Consider the following 16,091-nt stretch of genomic DNA (forward strand, 5'->3'; position numbering starts at 1 on the left):
CATCTTAAAAAAAACGTTAGCCACTTATCTGCTCCAGACATGAGTATACTCTGATGAAACTTGTCACAACAGGAAGTGGTCTTGTCTCATCACAATTCTGACACAAGCCACCCCCCCCCACCCCACAATGAAATGTTTATATTGTGTGTGTTGCTGCGGTGCCAGTCAGCTCAGGCTTGATCATTTGGATACTCTAACCCTACAAATGGATCAAAATAGCAGGTATAAATCTGATGGCCCCTTTGAACATTGCAATACATCTATTTAAACCGGCCTAAATCCACGGGGGTGGGTGCTATAACGGTTTGCCCCATAATTGACTTTGCAACACTGTTGTTACTGTGATAAAAGAACGTTTTGCTTCTAGCACCCACACAAGGGCGAACTACTTTCCACAATTCCCCGTGAACTGCGTTAACATAATAGATGGGCTGTACTGTCGGTGTTTGCCAAGAAGCGCAAACACTAGGTTTGGGAACCGAAACTCGGTTCCAGATGAGAACCGATAAGAAAATGCTGGGTATCGGGTACCTATACAAAATACACAATTTCGGTTCTGCTTAATGGTTCCTCAACGCGGTAGACCCTGTATTCCACCGGGTCCGTCTGCGCCGCGGTGACCCGGTGGAATACAGGGTCAGGGCGGACTGGCCATCTGTGTTCTGGAGAACCACGGAACAGCCGGTCGTCAGCGGGCCGGCTCGGTTTGCTGACGGCCGGCACCGCCCTTAGTTTTTTTTAACGGCATCATGTAGGTTGCGCCGACAGGCGACAGAGGTCCACAGTTGCCCCGCAGCGAGGCTCCCCCCGTAGACAGTTCACGAGCTCAGTCACTTCATAACACCAAAGATGGGTCGCGGTAAACGCTCTAAAGTGAGGCTCCACCACACTGAGAAAGAAAAGGACAAGGCACAATGCTATGCCTGTGGCAAGTTAATAGCTTGCCACAGGCAAAGCTCAGCTATTGTGTAATACATTTGGATTGCATGTATTTTTTTTTATTTGTAAAAATGTCAGGGTTAGGGTTAAAGCTTAAAAGAATAAAGATATTTTTGTTATCTAAACGTTTGACCTCTTTCTTTTACAATTTTGGAATCGAAACGGGGAATCGATAAGAACCGGAATCGATAAGCAGAATCGGAATCGATACATTTCAGACGATACCCATCCCTAGTCAACACGCCACGTTACGCCAAGATTAAGGATACAAATCGTAATGATAAACTATACAGAGTCTATGATCCAGATAGACTGTGTATAGTTTATCGTTACGATTTTGATCAGCTTTCAGTTGTCCCTATAGATTTAAACTTGGTGTAATTCCCATTTTGGCTTGTTGTGGCATGTCAGATCACAATTGATGGGGCACCTCTATTTAACTAACTATTATTCATATTATTCATTTATGCAAAAGTTCATTGTGCAGCCACAGGAGAAAGACTTGTGTAAATGTGAAAATGGTGGGTCTTACCTCATCTCCCGCTCCTCGTGCTGGGCGATGAGGTTACTGTAGAAGTTCTCCAGGGTCACTTTGGCCATAGTGACGCGCTCCTTCGTGTGGTTACTCATGGAGGAGCACGAGCTGGGGCTAGTCATTGCCATGCTTTACCTGGAGAAATACACAGACGATAGGTGAGCGGATAGCATGCGTGCGGTAAATCACAACCCTGGTCAGACACGCTGTGGAAGCACACATCCAATCAGGAGGTTGCCACACAGCCAGGAAAAAAACACTGCACCACAGAGTGAGAAGGAGGGCCTTAAAGAGCAGCAGGATAGGCTGTCATGCTCAGATGCTAAAACCCTTAGCTGGACGCTCAAAGATTTGAAGTATGAAATGACATGACAGTTGGCCCTGAAAAAGAGGAAGGAAAGCAGCTGCCTCTGCTGTCTGAGAAAAGCAATGTTGATAACATTGTGCAGTTATGAAGAAATAATGAGGAAATCGGATTTGTGCAAGCACTGAAGGTGGAGTCCCTCTGTGAGATAGCTAGGGTTTGCGGCACAATATGTGTCTAATACTAATGCAGATTAATGGCAGTTAAACAAGCATAATCATGAACATAAATACTTCAGGTACAAGTATCAAGTCACTCGTTTGACAAATGTGTATTTTGCAATAGTGAAATGAATAGAAATGCTAAAAATAACTGCACAATGGGAGCATTTAGACCTGCAGCCTGTGCAGTTTTCCACATTTGGAGAGTCCCTTGTGAATATGGAGCCAACCCATTTGTAACTCAGTAACAGATTGTTGACTGGCCGAAACATGTAACTACTGGAATACATTTTGAATTGTATTCCTGCTTCAGGCGCCTGGGCAGGGTTGGAAGTCTTCCCAAAATGTAAAAGGTACACCCTTCGTAAGGTTGCTGGCGTGACTTCATGTTAAAGCGTCAGACCTCCCTGCCTCGCTTCAGTGAGCAGAGGCATCTTTGAGGAGGGGAACTCAAAAGGTTGGTACACCCTCATTAGAATGGAACAGATTTCATAGTAGTATCTCGCCAAACGGAGAACTTGAAATGCTTGTTCAGATATGATGAGCTGAAAAGGCATTACGTTGTTAATACAAATGTAACTCAATGGAAAGCGTGTTGAAAAACCTGTGTTTTTACTCTCCCTGAATAACACCTTCAGCAAATATTTGTATGAGTTGATCAATAGTCAAATGTATTTGCAGTGGTGTATTCTAGTAGACGACATTTACTCAAGTATTGTACTTAAAGGTAAGTTTGAGAAACCGGCTCGAGATACACTTTTTGTTATATTCCATGGAATGCTCTTAACATCCCGATAGCAATGAATATCTGAAGTGCTTTGACAAAAAATCCATAAAAACATGTCATCTGTGGAAGCCGTAGCGCTGTAAAAAGCACGACCAATCATGTTAGCCGGCCCGGCTGAAATAACTGGATGGCCTACCTGCCTGTCAGCCTTCCATCTGGGCACAAACTGATCTCGTGCCCTCATTGGTCATGTGCGCGTTCGTGTGTGTTGGAGGAGAGGCTCTGTAAGGAAGTGGCAGATTTTCTCCGGTCGTGTATTTTCAAATTCTAGCGATCTCGAGCCGGTTTCTCAAACTTACATACCCCACCTTTAAGGACGATTTTGGGGTACTGTTACTTTACTTGCGTATTTTTATTTGATGCTTCTTTATACGTACGTCTACTCCACTACAATTTGGAAGCCGATATTGTACCCTTTACTACACCACAATTATTTGACAGAATTAGTTTACAGAGTCACGTTATTGGCTAAAACAAAAATGTAAATAAACGAATAAACAGACATATGATATATTTGATTTATCATTTTAAATAACTATATTATAGGTTAAAGATATTCAGCAGCAGTCTATAAAGTAAATACAAGTGGCTTCACCTTTTACCGGCTGTGATGATTAATATAATATCAATAAACATAATCCCTTCATTTAACATATATGATCCTAAAATGGGATATTAGCAAGATAAGCAATTTTACTTTTGGTACTTTAAGTATATTTTGATGCTAATACGTTTGTACTTTTATTTAAGTAACCTTTATAATGCAGGATTTTAGCAGACTATTTGTACACTGTAATATTTCTACTTTCACTTAACCCTCCGGTATCACTGTGGACGTTTTTGTCCATATGGGTCATTTTTCACTTTTCATTTTGCAATAACTTTGGTTGTGTTGGTGCAAATGGCCTGATTTTTTGTAACAAGGCTATTTTCTCGATCTATTTTGGAATTCCAATTTTTCAAATCGGTCTTTAATTCACTGTGTAACAAATCGACTACGCAAATTAGTCATTCGAGACAAAAATGTCCACTGCAAAAGACTTTGATAAAAACATTATATTAAAAGGTTTTTTTCACAACTTTTTTGGGGTCAATCTTTAAAGCAACTTACGCCCTAATAGAAAATACCAAAAATGTAATCATTTTCAGGATTTTAACCCTTTAAATGCCATTTTGAATACATGAAACCGCTGTTTTTTTTCATGATGAAAACAGAGAAAATTAGTTATTTTCCAAAAAATACATATCTGAGGACTGGCTCTTTTTTTTTTATAACAGTCTTGGATATGTCAAAGATTAGCAACAAAATGGATTTTTTTGCATTATTAGCTTTTGCACAAAATCAGATTGAACAAAAAAGTTACAAATTAGTCATTCGGGACAAAAAACTGCTCTAAAATGACAACAGATTAATATTTTTTAAAACTTTTTGGGGTTAAATCTTTCAATCAACTTCAGTCCTGATCAAAAATACCAAATGTTAACTTATGTTCATAATTTTAACCCTTTAACTGCCAGTTTGAAAACATAAATTTGCGTTTTCTATGAAAAACTTGCACAAAAAGGCAGTTATTTTCCATATAATGAATGTTGGGGGGGGGTCGGCTTTTTTTTATTATTATCACAGTCTTGGATATGTCAAAGATTAGCAACAACATTGATTTTGGTGGATAATTAGTTTTTGCACAGAATCAGATTAAACAAAAAAGTCACACATTAGCCACTCGCGGACAAAAATGTCCCATCCACTCCCATTATAACCACATCTTTTGATCTCTCCGCCATACCGGTATAAAATCATGCATTTTGTAATGTCAGGGTTTTATATTGGAGGAAAATAGTTCAATTTGTCCTTTTTACTGTAAAAACCAGATGTGACATTTTACCATTGAATTACATGCTTGTCATTTCTTGGTTTCTTTGCCTGTTGTATAATGGGGCCCTGAGAGCCATTGGAATACATGTCTGCAACTAATATGATGTAGGTGTGTTGGTATGGATGTGGAAGAGTGGTATCAGCTGAGAAATGTGTGTGTGTGTGTGTCTGGATGTACAGTGTGTGTGTACAGTGTGTGTGTACAGAGACAACAATATACAGTAGATTTGGTTTACAGCAAGTCGCAGTTTTCGCCTCATATCTTTCTTTCTTTTTCTCTCACTCCCAAACTCATACACACTCTTACATATGAAACCTCCTTATACTGTGTGTGAGTGATTATGTGTGAGAATGAGACAGGACTAAGTGTGCTCTCATGAAGTTTTGTTTTTCATTTGTGCTGTTTCATGTGTCTTTGAGGTAAACAGATGTATGATCTTGACCCAGCTTGACCTCGATGTTTTGAATTGTTTGAACTTCAAAGTCCTTTGATAATGTCTCTTTAGCAAACAGACATACACAGCCATACATACACTCCTTGAAGTAAATAAAAACACCTGGCTGCAAAGCCAAAGCTTCAAATATGTGTAGTTTGGCTGGATGGTCATTTCATTCCTGTGATACGCAACAAGCAGTAAGATGAAGAGGAGCTTCTCTGTGGGACAAGAGGTATCTGCTCATGCAGCCCCTAACTTCAGCTGCAGGACTCATCGTCTGAAACAGAAACACCCTGAGAAGGAGAATCTGGTGTGGATCTGAACTGTGCTTGAAAGGAGTCAGTACAAAGATAAAACACTTTTTTGCCAAACATGAGAAGGAGAATCTGATGTGGAGTTTGTAGTGGAGTCTGATCCTTCTTCGTCTGACCCTTCCCCTGAAAGTGGAGAGGACACAGAGGATCCCATCCCGTAGCTGCGCTACATTCCTCTGCACTATCCTATCCGGAGGATCGTGTCCATCGTGGCAGTGGGTGTCCATCAAAACATTTTCAAATCTGGTTTCCCTCTCACGAGGAACGCTGCGCTATATTCCTGCTGCCAGAGGTTTGGTTTCAGGTCCCACGCGTTATGCCATTACGAGTGGCATAAATAAGAATTCATGATGTGGAATCCTTCTTTGATTTATTCTTTACCCCTGAGATCATCAGCAGTATTGTTGACATGATACACCTGCATGGGGGACGTTTGGTGGCAAACTGGAAGGATGTTGATGCCACAGATGTTTGAGCAAACATTGGATAGGATAGTGCAGAGGAATGTAGCGCAGCTACGGGATGGGATCCTCTGTGTCCTCTCCACTTTCAGGGGAAGGGTCAGACAAAGAACGATCAGACTCCACCACAAACATCTGATTATTTCTCTAAGCATGGCTTCACGCGGCGGCGCAACGAATATTCTTGTTACTCCTGTGGCAATCTCTGGTGCTATCATCCCCTTTGTGGTGTGATTGAGGAGGAGATCACTAAGCACTTTTGTGAACATCAGGCTTTTTTCATCCAAAAGGTTTTGTAGTCCTTCATATATCTCAATCTGATCACCATCGTGTTGTTCCTCAGCAGTTCCTCAGCAGCTCCTCTGCAGCTCCTCAACCTCCTCAGCAAAGGACCTCATCGATTCCTCTGTATCAACGTGGGATTCGGGTCAGAATTGTTCCTTCTTCTCTGCCCCCATCTGATAAATGAACTGTTTGGCAAACTGTTTGGCAAAAAAGTGTTTTATCCTTGTGCTGACTCCTTTCAAGCAAGGTTCAGATCCACACCAGATTCTCCTTCTCAGCGTGTTTCTGTTTCAGAGGATGAGTCCTGCAGCTGAAGTTACGGGCTGCATGAGACCTCTTACGGCCCGTCCACACAGCAGCTTTGAACAAATCTTGAAAATCTTGGAGCTGGGCGTGTCTGACAGCTTGGGGATTTTTTGCGAGCAACACGACCAACAACCAATCACATGAATCTCCCGCCCCCGACATACAAAGCAAAAAAAACCGGGGATTTTATGCGAGCAATATATATATATATATATATATATATATATATAAATAACTCAATAACTCAATAACTAATAAATATATATAACTATATATATATATAAACTCCCCAAACAGGCGAAAACCTACCAGTTTCACCCACTGTCTCTGCCTCCTCCCTCCATGCCTGGTTCCTCAGGTTTGTATCCCGGTAAATAGTCTGGTCGGAAAGAACCGGGTGATTTGCTACCGTAATTTCTCGTTTGGAATATGAGGAAATTAACTGCGGTCTGGCTCTCCCAGCTTGCACGCGGTTTGATTGGCTAGCGCTTCTACTGTCAGATTTGCATAAACGGGATTTGATTGGCTGACGCTTCCAGCTCAGCTTCAAAAGTTGAACATTGCTAAACTTTTGAATCCTGAACATCCTGGAAATCCTGGAAATCTTCGCTTCGCTCCCCCACAATGCAGTTCGGCGACAAGCGAGGAAAAGTGACGTCATCCCCATTCAAAGTCAATGGGCAGAGAAGCGTTGGAAGCGGTGGAAGAATCGTCTAAAGCTGCTGTGTGGACGGGCCGTTATCCCACAGAGAAGCTCCTCTTCATCTTACTGCTTGTTGCGTATCACAGGAATGAAATGACGATCCAGCCAAACTACACATATTTGAAGCTTTGGCTTTGCAGCCAGGTGTTTTTATTTACTTCAAGGAGTATATGTATGGCTGTGTATGTCTGTTTGCTAAAGAGACATTATCAAAGGACTTTGAAGTTCCAAACAATTCAAAACATCGAGGTCAAGCTGGGTCAAGATCATACATCTGTTTACCTCAAAGACACATGAAACAGCACAAATGAAAAACAAAACTTCATGAGAGCACTTACGGCCCGTCCACACACAGGCATGAAAAAAATCTTGAAGCTGGGCGTGTCTGAAGCTTGGCGATTTTTTGAGAGCAACACGACCAACAACCAATCACATGAATCTCCCGCCCCCGACATACAAAGCAATAGCAATGTTAAAACGAAGTAAACTGGATATAAAATCCCCAAACAGGCGAAAACCTACCAGTTTCACCCACTGTCCTCTGCCTCCTCCCTCCATGCCTGGTTCCTCCGGTTTGTATCCCGGTAAATAGTTCTGGTCGGAAAGAACCGGGTGATTTGCTACCGTAATTTCTCGTTTGGAATATGAGGAAATGAACTGCGGTCTGGCTCTCCCAGCTTGCACGCGGTTTGATTGGCTAGCGCTTGTACTGGCAGGATTTGCATAAACAGGATTTGATTGGCTGATGCCAGCTTCGAAAGCATCGGGAGCATCAAAAGTTGAACATTGCTCAACTTTTGATGCTCACGATGCTTGCAAAGCCACGCTCCGCTCCCCACAATTCAGTTCGGCGAAGATTCAAAATCTTCTACGTCACCCCATTCAAGTGAATGGGCGAAGCTTTGAAAGATTTTTTTCATGCCTGTGTGTGGACGGGCCGTTACTCCCGTCTCATTCTCACACACAATCACTCACACACATACAAGGTATAAGGAGGTTTAATATGCAAGAGTGTGTATGAGTTTGGGAATGAGGGAGTGAGAGAAAGATATGAGGCGAAAACTGCGACTTGCTGTAAACCAAATCTACTGTATATTGTTGTCTCCACACACACACACACACACACACACACACACACACACACACACACACACACACACACACACACACACACACACACACACACACACACACACACACACACACACACACACACACACACACACACACACACACACACACACACACACACACACACACACACACACACACACACACACACACACACACACACACACACACACACACACACACACACACACACACACACACACACATATTAGTTGCAGACATGTATTCCAATGGCTCTCAGGGCCCCATTATACAACAGGCAAAGAAACCAAGAAATGACAAGCATGTAATTCAATGGTAAAATGTCACATCTGGTTTTTACAGTAAAAAGGACAAATTGAACTATTTTCCTCCAATATAAAACCCTGACATTACAAAATGCATGATTTTATACCGGTATGGCGGAGAGATCAAAAGATGTGGTTATAATGGGAGTGGATGGGACATTTTTGTCCGCGAGTGGCTAATGTGTGAGTTTTTTGTTTAATCTGATTCTGTGCAAAAACTAATTATCCACCAAAATCAATGTTGTTGCTAATCTTTGACATATCCAAGACTGTGATAAAAAAAAAAAGCCGACCCCCCCCAACATTCATTATATGGAAAATAACTGCCTTTTTGTGCATGTTTTTCATAGAAAACGCAAATTCATGTTTTCAAACTGGCAGTTCAAGGGTTAAAATTATGAACATAATTTAACATTTGGTATTTTTGATCAGGACTGAAGTTGATTGAAAGATTTAACCCCAAAAAGTTTTAAAAAATATTAATCTGTTGTCATTTTAGAGCAGTTTTTGGAAGTGGACATTTTTGTCCCGAATGACTAATTTGTAACTTTTTTGTTCAATCTGATTTTGTGCAAAAACTAATAATCAACCAAAATCAATGTTGTTGCTAATCTTTGACATATCCAAGACTGTGATAAAAAAAAAGCCGACCCCCCCCAACATTTATTATATGGAAAATAACTGCCTTTTTGTGCATGTTTTTCATAGAAAACGCAAATTCATGTTTTCAAACTGGCAGTTCAAGGGTTAAAATCCTGAACATAATTTAACATTTGGTATTTTTGATCAGGAATGAAGTTGATTGAAAGATTTAACCCCAAAAAGTTTTAAAAAATATTAATCTGTTGTCATTTTAGAGCAGTTTTTGGAAGTGGACATTTTTGTCCCGAATGACTAATTTGTAACTTTTTTGTTCAATCTGATTTTGTGCAAAAGCTAATAATGCAAAAAAATCCATTTTGTTGCTAATCTTTGACATATCCAAGACTGTTATAAAAAAAAAAAGAGCCAGTCCTCAGATATGTATTTTTTGGAAAATAACTAATTTTCTCTGTTTTCATCATGAAAAAAAACAGCGGTTTCATGTATTCAAAATGGCATTTAAAGGGTTAAAATCCTGAAAATGATTACATTTTTTGTATTTTCTGTTAGGGCGGAAGTTGCTTTAAAGTTTGAACCCAATAAAGTTGTGAAAAAAACCTTTTAATATAATGTTTTTATCAAAGTCTTTTGCAGTGGACATTTGTGTCTCGAATGACTAATTTGCGTAGTCCAATCGAATGATACCGGAGGGTTAAGTTAAATATCTGAGTACTCCTTATACCACTGTGTATTTGGGTTTGGAACAAAACGGTTTTAAAAAAGCTCATCTATATTCGGACAATGACAGTAAGTTAAGCTGGTAGAGTTGCTATTTTAATCAGACAGTGAAACGCTATTGGAATCGCTATTTATCTAACATTTACAAAATAATAATGGCAATATTAGAAAATGTAACGTCAAGTGTAATATCGCCTGAAGATACAGTTGTAATTTACACAGAATGTAATCGTTTGGTGTGTTTCTCTTGTCAAAAACAGACTGCCCTGGCAAGTGTCAACAACACGGAGCTAGCTCCCCAAGTAGTTAGTTTCGGTTGCAACGTAGCCATACGTGACATAAACTTACGTTACCTTAAGATATAAGATAATATAGAGAAACACCAACTTACCTTAACGTAACTTTGATTCAAATATAGTTTAGAATATTAGTTTCGATTTTTCTTTAACCCTTAGCCTCATAAACAAATGCTTTACCCTGCTATATTAGTTAGCTTGCTAGTTAGCCATTAAAGTTCCTGGCTGCGTCAAGTTACGCAGAGAGAGTATCAACTACACCGGATATGCGTTTCAAAATAAAACTGTCATTTATAAGAATGACTGTTTCGTCGCATTTTCGTTATTTTGAGTTTTATTTTGAAAACCTAAACTAGAAAATCTATATTTCCTTTTGCACGTACTTTACAACTTGAAGTTACCCAAAGCGAATAGCTAAGGGAAAGTTAGCAAGTAAACGTTAGCCACTTCTCTGCTAAAATAGCTTGAGTCCTTTGTTTTTAAACTGAACGTCATATAAAAGAGCAAGTTAGCAGATCATTTAGTAAGATAATAAACTAAAGAAAACGTTCAACATATTGTCTTCTAGTGCTTTAATCCTGTATGTTTTTATAGTTGGTCTTTGTTCACTTACCTTGGTCGAAGGTGCGGTATCTGCCGTCTCTTCCTCTGCTCTGCCGAGGGTTGCGTCACCATCAGTTTGAACTCAGTGTGACACCTAGTGGACAATCCTCCTCCTCCTCCTCCTCCTCCTCAGGTTTAGCCATGGATGTATAATAAGAACAGCAGCTTGCATTAGTGTTACGCTACTGCCATCTTCAGGAGTTGGTTGACTCCTCAGTGTGCGGTATGTCCGTTTCCTCATCAGTCCTGTTCTCCTTTTAAACCTAACCTTTTTATTTCTTCCATCATATCATTTCCCTATAATACGTATTTCCTGCGACACATGCCCTAAGATTTGTGGTAACTAACATTTTTCACTCAAAACGGCAGAATTCTTCCCTATAATCAGAGGTCCAAGAACTTGCAAGAAGTACACAGATTATTTACTTGAGGAAAAGTAGCAATACTACAGTGTAAAAATACTCTGATACCAGTCAAAATCCTGCATTCAAATGTGTACTTCAAAAGTATCACCATATACTTCAAGTACCAAACGTAAAAATACGCAGTATATATGATATTCTGTACACGCAAAAAGCTAAAACAAAGGGCCGGCTGTCACAAAACAGACATATCTAGAGACCTCAAAAACTACGCTAGCGACGAGGCCTTTAACCTAGAACTGGAGAGCCTGGACTGGTCAGATGAGCTCAGTGGTACACAAGTTGAAGAAACATGGCTTGGTTTCAAAAACAAATTCTCTGCAATACTCAATGATTTGGCCCCCCTAAGAACAACCAGGGTAAAAAATCGCGCTGAGCCGTGGATGCACTCCGGCATACTGACCGCCATGAAAACCAGAGACAAAAAATGCTCTGAGTTTCATAAAAGTCAGTCAATGCTTTCCAAAAGCACGAGCAGTGAACTCCAGGCCCACGTGACTGAACTAAAAATTGAAAGAAACAGACTAAGAAATGACGTAAGCTCCATGATCAAAACTGCCAAAAAGAATTTCATCAATGTCAAAACTGAGGAAAACAAAAATAAACCCCGTGAACTTTGGAAATTACTCAATAACAAGCTTGGCTGCAGTAAAAAACTCAAAACGAGATTTTCTAACTTAAACATAAAGACAAATAACAGGCTCATCACAGACAAACTGGATGTGGCCAAGTACTTGACATTTTTTTTCACAAACATAGCCACAACTCTTGTAAATAAATTACCCTCCCACTCAGGGCTTTTTGGAGTAGATCACATCATGACCTACTACAAAAACCTAGGGGTACGCAAAGATGATTTCAGTCTAGCAAGGGTAACAACAGCAGAGGTACTCATTAAACTGAGCGCCCTCCAACCTAACAAGACCACTGGCCACGACAATATCCCCTCCAAATTCCTCAGAGACACAGCAACCGCCATCTCACCAGTCATAGCTCACATAATTAACCTCTCCATAAAACAGGGAAAAGTACCCAAAGACTTCAAAATTGCAGAAAAAGGGCAGCAAATTGGACCCAGGCAACTACCGCCCTGTTTCTAAACTTACCTCCATCTCGAAAGTCATGGAAAAAATAGTATATGAACAGGTCGAAAAGTACCTCGCGGAAAAGAAACTAATCTATGAATTTCAATCTGGCTTTAGAACATCCCACTCCACTGACACATGCCTTCTTTATTTGAGCGACCACATCAAACAAGAGGTGGACGAGGGCAAATACTGCGGCATGGTGATGCTGGACCTACAAAAGGCTTTCGACACTGTCAATCACCCCATTCTGATTGACAAGCTAAAAGCAATTGGTTTTGATAAACTATCGGTGAGCTGGATGCAATCCTACCTGGAGGGGAGAGAACAGATGGTGGAGGTAAACGGTACTCTTTCCCCCCCCCCCTCCCAGTGAGCTGTGGTGTTCTACAAGGAAGCATATTAGGTCCGTTACTGTTCCTAATTTATGTAAATGACATGTCATCAGCATGTGACTGCAACTTGTTCCTGTTCGCGGACGACTCAGCCCTGCTAGTCTCTGACAGGAACAGGTTGCAGGTTGAAAAAACCCTCAGCTACGAGCTCGGCAGAATCTGCACCTGGCTCACCGATAATAAATTATCATTACACCTGGGTAAAACAGAGTCCATTCTCTTCGGTTCGAAACATAATCTCAGCAAATCCGACGACTTCTCAGTTGCAGTGGGCGACATTATTGTCACAAGTAAGAAGGAAATTACATACCTAGGATCTATCCTTGAGGCAAACCTCTCCTGTGACAAAATGGCATCCAATGTAATAAAAAAAAGTCAATCAAAGAACTAGATTCCTATACCGGATCTCCTCTCTGGTAAACAAAAACACCCTGAAAACTCTGGCAGGAGCACTCATTCAAGGGTACTATGACTATGCTTGCACGTCATGGTACCATAGCACCTCCAAGGCGCTAAAAATAAAACTTCAAACATCGCAAAATAAACTGGTCAGACTACTGCTTGAGCTTTCATCTAGAACCCACCTCACCTCTGCCCACTTTGACAACCTAGGATGGCTTAGAGTAGACGACAGAGTACAGCTACTTGCAATGGGCCTGGTCTACAAGATCCACTACACCTCTATGGTACCCATGTACATGTCAAAATTCTTCCCAAAGGTCAAGGAATACCATGATCATAACACCAGAGGGAGCTCCACAAATCATGTGAAACCCAGATTTGGCACAAAAAAGGGGGAATACACGTTTCGCAATTATGCCACATCAAGGAGGAACGCTCTTCCCACAACTGTAAAGGAAAGTAAAACTATACTTACCTTCAAAACCTCTCTTAAAGAGCACCTTCGGGGGAGAGCATTGCAAAACTGGCCCCGATAATGGTACAAATCTCAACCTGTCGTTCAATGGACAGCTTCCCCCCCCCCATCTATGTATATACTCGCATTTTAGACTCTGTTACTAACTGTATATCTGTAGACTTGGTATGTCTTAAATGTCCGGTTAGGATGTATTAGAACAAAATCTAAAATGAAAATTGTAAATAAGCAATCTGTATGTAAAAAAACACCTGTATGTAAATTGTAAATAAGCCATCTGTATGTCAAATATGTCTTATATGTCTTAAATGATATGATGAATTGGAAATGGGGGACCCTGGTGTAAACAAGACGAAAGTCTTTCTTTGGTCTGCATCCCCTTAACAATTGTATGTTTTGAGCTGTACTGTACTGTACCCAATATACAAGCTGTTAATAAACTTTTCAATCAATCAATCAGTCAGTAAGATATTATGATGAGAGGAACATATAAACACTAGATATGTATTTAAGTTATTTAACAATAATAGTGTATGTAAACGTAAGTCTCGATTTATATTTTAACCTAAATCAGCAAAGAAACTAGTAACTTAATATTTAAAATAAATGTATTGGAGTCAAGAGTACAACATTTGCCAACAAAATGTAGTGGAGTAAAGGAATACAGTAGTAGAATTTGAAAATACTTTATTACTTTAGGTTACAATACAACACTGCCTATGTGAATGTGAAGATTACTCCCAGTCATGATAACCTCCACTTATTTATTCCCTCCTTCATTTCTCCCAAAACCAACTGTGCAGCAAATATGACAAGTGTTTGTTGTGAGAAAATGTTGAAGCATCATAGGTAATAACTGTTCTAATTCATCAAAAAATATATTCCATGTTTTATGATATATTTGTTTTTAATAGTTTACTGTACAAAATCTATAGGACAAAAATACAGTGTGCATAACCCTATAGCACCAACGCAGGATGCTACATGGACCAAACTGCAGGCTATGGCAACAGGCGTAGCAGTTGTATGATAATAATAATGATAATAATAATAACATAAAAGCATTCATAATAAATGACACACATTCATAAAGAAACTTTCAAAAACAAAGCTTACAAAGAGCTTCTGTTTTGTCATGTTTCTCTTGGAAAATGTTTCTGAAATATTCTTCAATCAGTAACTTATTAATTTATTGAGGGAGGCCCCGGTTATTATTAAGAATGAGAAACTAAGCCTGCATAGAGACACCTTAATAACTACATGTTGTCCTTGATTGTTTGTATTGTATTTTGTCATACATACCCAACTAAATTGCATAGATTATAGACACTGTTTATATATGTTTAGTAAGCGAACTGGAATGAACTGCTCTGATCAATTTCTGCATTTCTGTTCATAGAAAGTAAGGATGTTTAATTATGTGTCAGTCAGAAAGAAAGACGTGTTCAACAAACACAACCTTCTTCTAGTCATTGAGGCCAAAGATTGAGACTGTAGATGCGTGGACTTAAAAAACTAGTCTTTATTTGAAATGATTTCCTGCTGATCAGCGTCGGACTGCGGCCACAGGCTGAGAACACGAGGAACTGCAGTCTCTCATTCTGCCAGTGTTTCACAGATAGCAGCAACATAGCCATACAGTAATTCACACATTGTTTAAAACCACACTGACACAGGACATAAAACACACAGTGCAACTTTCACATCTGACATTTCCTATCAACTCCCCTATGTACACCCGGCCCCCCCGCCCAGAGCTAGTGTTTCTTTGCCTTCTCCTTTTTCTTCTTCTCCTGGTATTCGAGGATCTTTTTGTTAAATATTCCTAAAGGGCAAATGACAGGAGCTGGAGTTAGTGCACTGTAAATACATTTCAGCTAGACGACTCAGTAACACGATGGTCAATTATGTGCATGCTATGAGTAGAAGAGAGTGTACCGGAAATGTAAATCACTATATACAATTACAGTGGAGTGGATTTGATGTAGCTGATAGTGTGTGATGCACCTTATTGTTGCTAATCCTGTAGTGTTTTTGAGATTACAGAGGAGAACAACTGTGACATGTATTCTTGTGTGTGGTGCAACCTCATTGCAGAACCATGTAGGATTTCCAAACTCCTGAAGACTTAGCCCGGCTTCATAAAAAAAAATTGAGGCAGCCCTTATTTCGTCATATGGCCCCACCCAAGTTGTGTGTCAATCACAACGTTGACTTTGGAAGGTCCCCTCACAGAGAGACAGAAACATGTCTTCTTTCCAAGCTGTTTTGCCCTCATTTGTTTTCCAGATGTGAGCAGAACTCTCTTTGTGCATGGCATTGTGGGACAATAGTCTACACCACGAGCACACTCAAATGTGGAAGGCCTGGGGAGTTATAGATTACATGTAACGGTATTACATAATCAGGTAAAAAACTAAAGTTAACTGCATTCCCTAAAGATGTAATCAGATTACTGTTGCATTTCAATTACAATGTTAGTCAAACCTAAAAAGATCAGATGTTCT

General features: G+C 40.0%; 2 protein-coding genes across 5 annotated transcripts in view; both read right to left on the minus strand.

Moving 5' to 3' along the window:
* stk38a (serine/threonine kinase 38a) overlaps positions 1 to 10,933 on the minus strand; it is a 29,947-nt gene extending 19,014 nt beyond the window's left edge. The window contains exons 1-2 of one of the 2 annotated variants that reach the window (XM_034218460.1): positions 10,816 to 10,933; positions 1,472 to 1,609 (exon numbers count right to left, since the gene is read on the minus strand). In XM_034218460.1, the coding sequence (XP_034074351.1) occupies positions 1,472 to 1,602 (131 nt within the window). In that variant the 5' untranslated portion in view covers positions 1,603 to 1,609; positions 10,816 to 10,933. Of the gene's footprint in view, positions 1 to 1,471; positions 1,610 to 10,297; positions 10,566 to 10,815 lie in introns of those variants that run through there. The other variant, XM_034218461.1, reaches the window with a different exon arrangement.
* Positions 10,934 to 14,472: 3,539 nt separating this feature from the next.
* LOC117547692 (DENN domain-containing protein 2D-like) overlaps positions 14,473 to 16,091 on the minus strand; it is a 35,324-nt gene continuing 33,705 nt past the window's right edge. For all 3 annotated transcript variants that reach the window (XM_034218466.1, XM_034218467.1, XM_034218468.1), the window contains one exon: positions 14,473 to 15,409. In XM_034218466.1, the coding sequence (XP_034074357.1) occupies positions 15,342 to 15,409 (68 nt within the window). In that variant the 3' untranslated portion in view covers positions 14,473 to 15,341. The remainder of the gene's footprint in view (positions 15,410 to 16,091) is intronic.

Source organism: Gymnodraco acuticeps, unplaced genomic scaffold, assembly GCF_902827175.1.
Source record: "Gymnodraco acuticeps unplaced genomic scaffold, fGymAcu1.1, whole genome shotgun sequence".
NCBI classification, from domain to species: Eukaryota; Metazoa; Chordata; class Actinopteri; order Perciformes; family Bathydraconidae; genus Gymnodraco; species Gymnodraco acuticeps.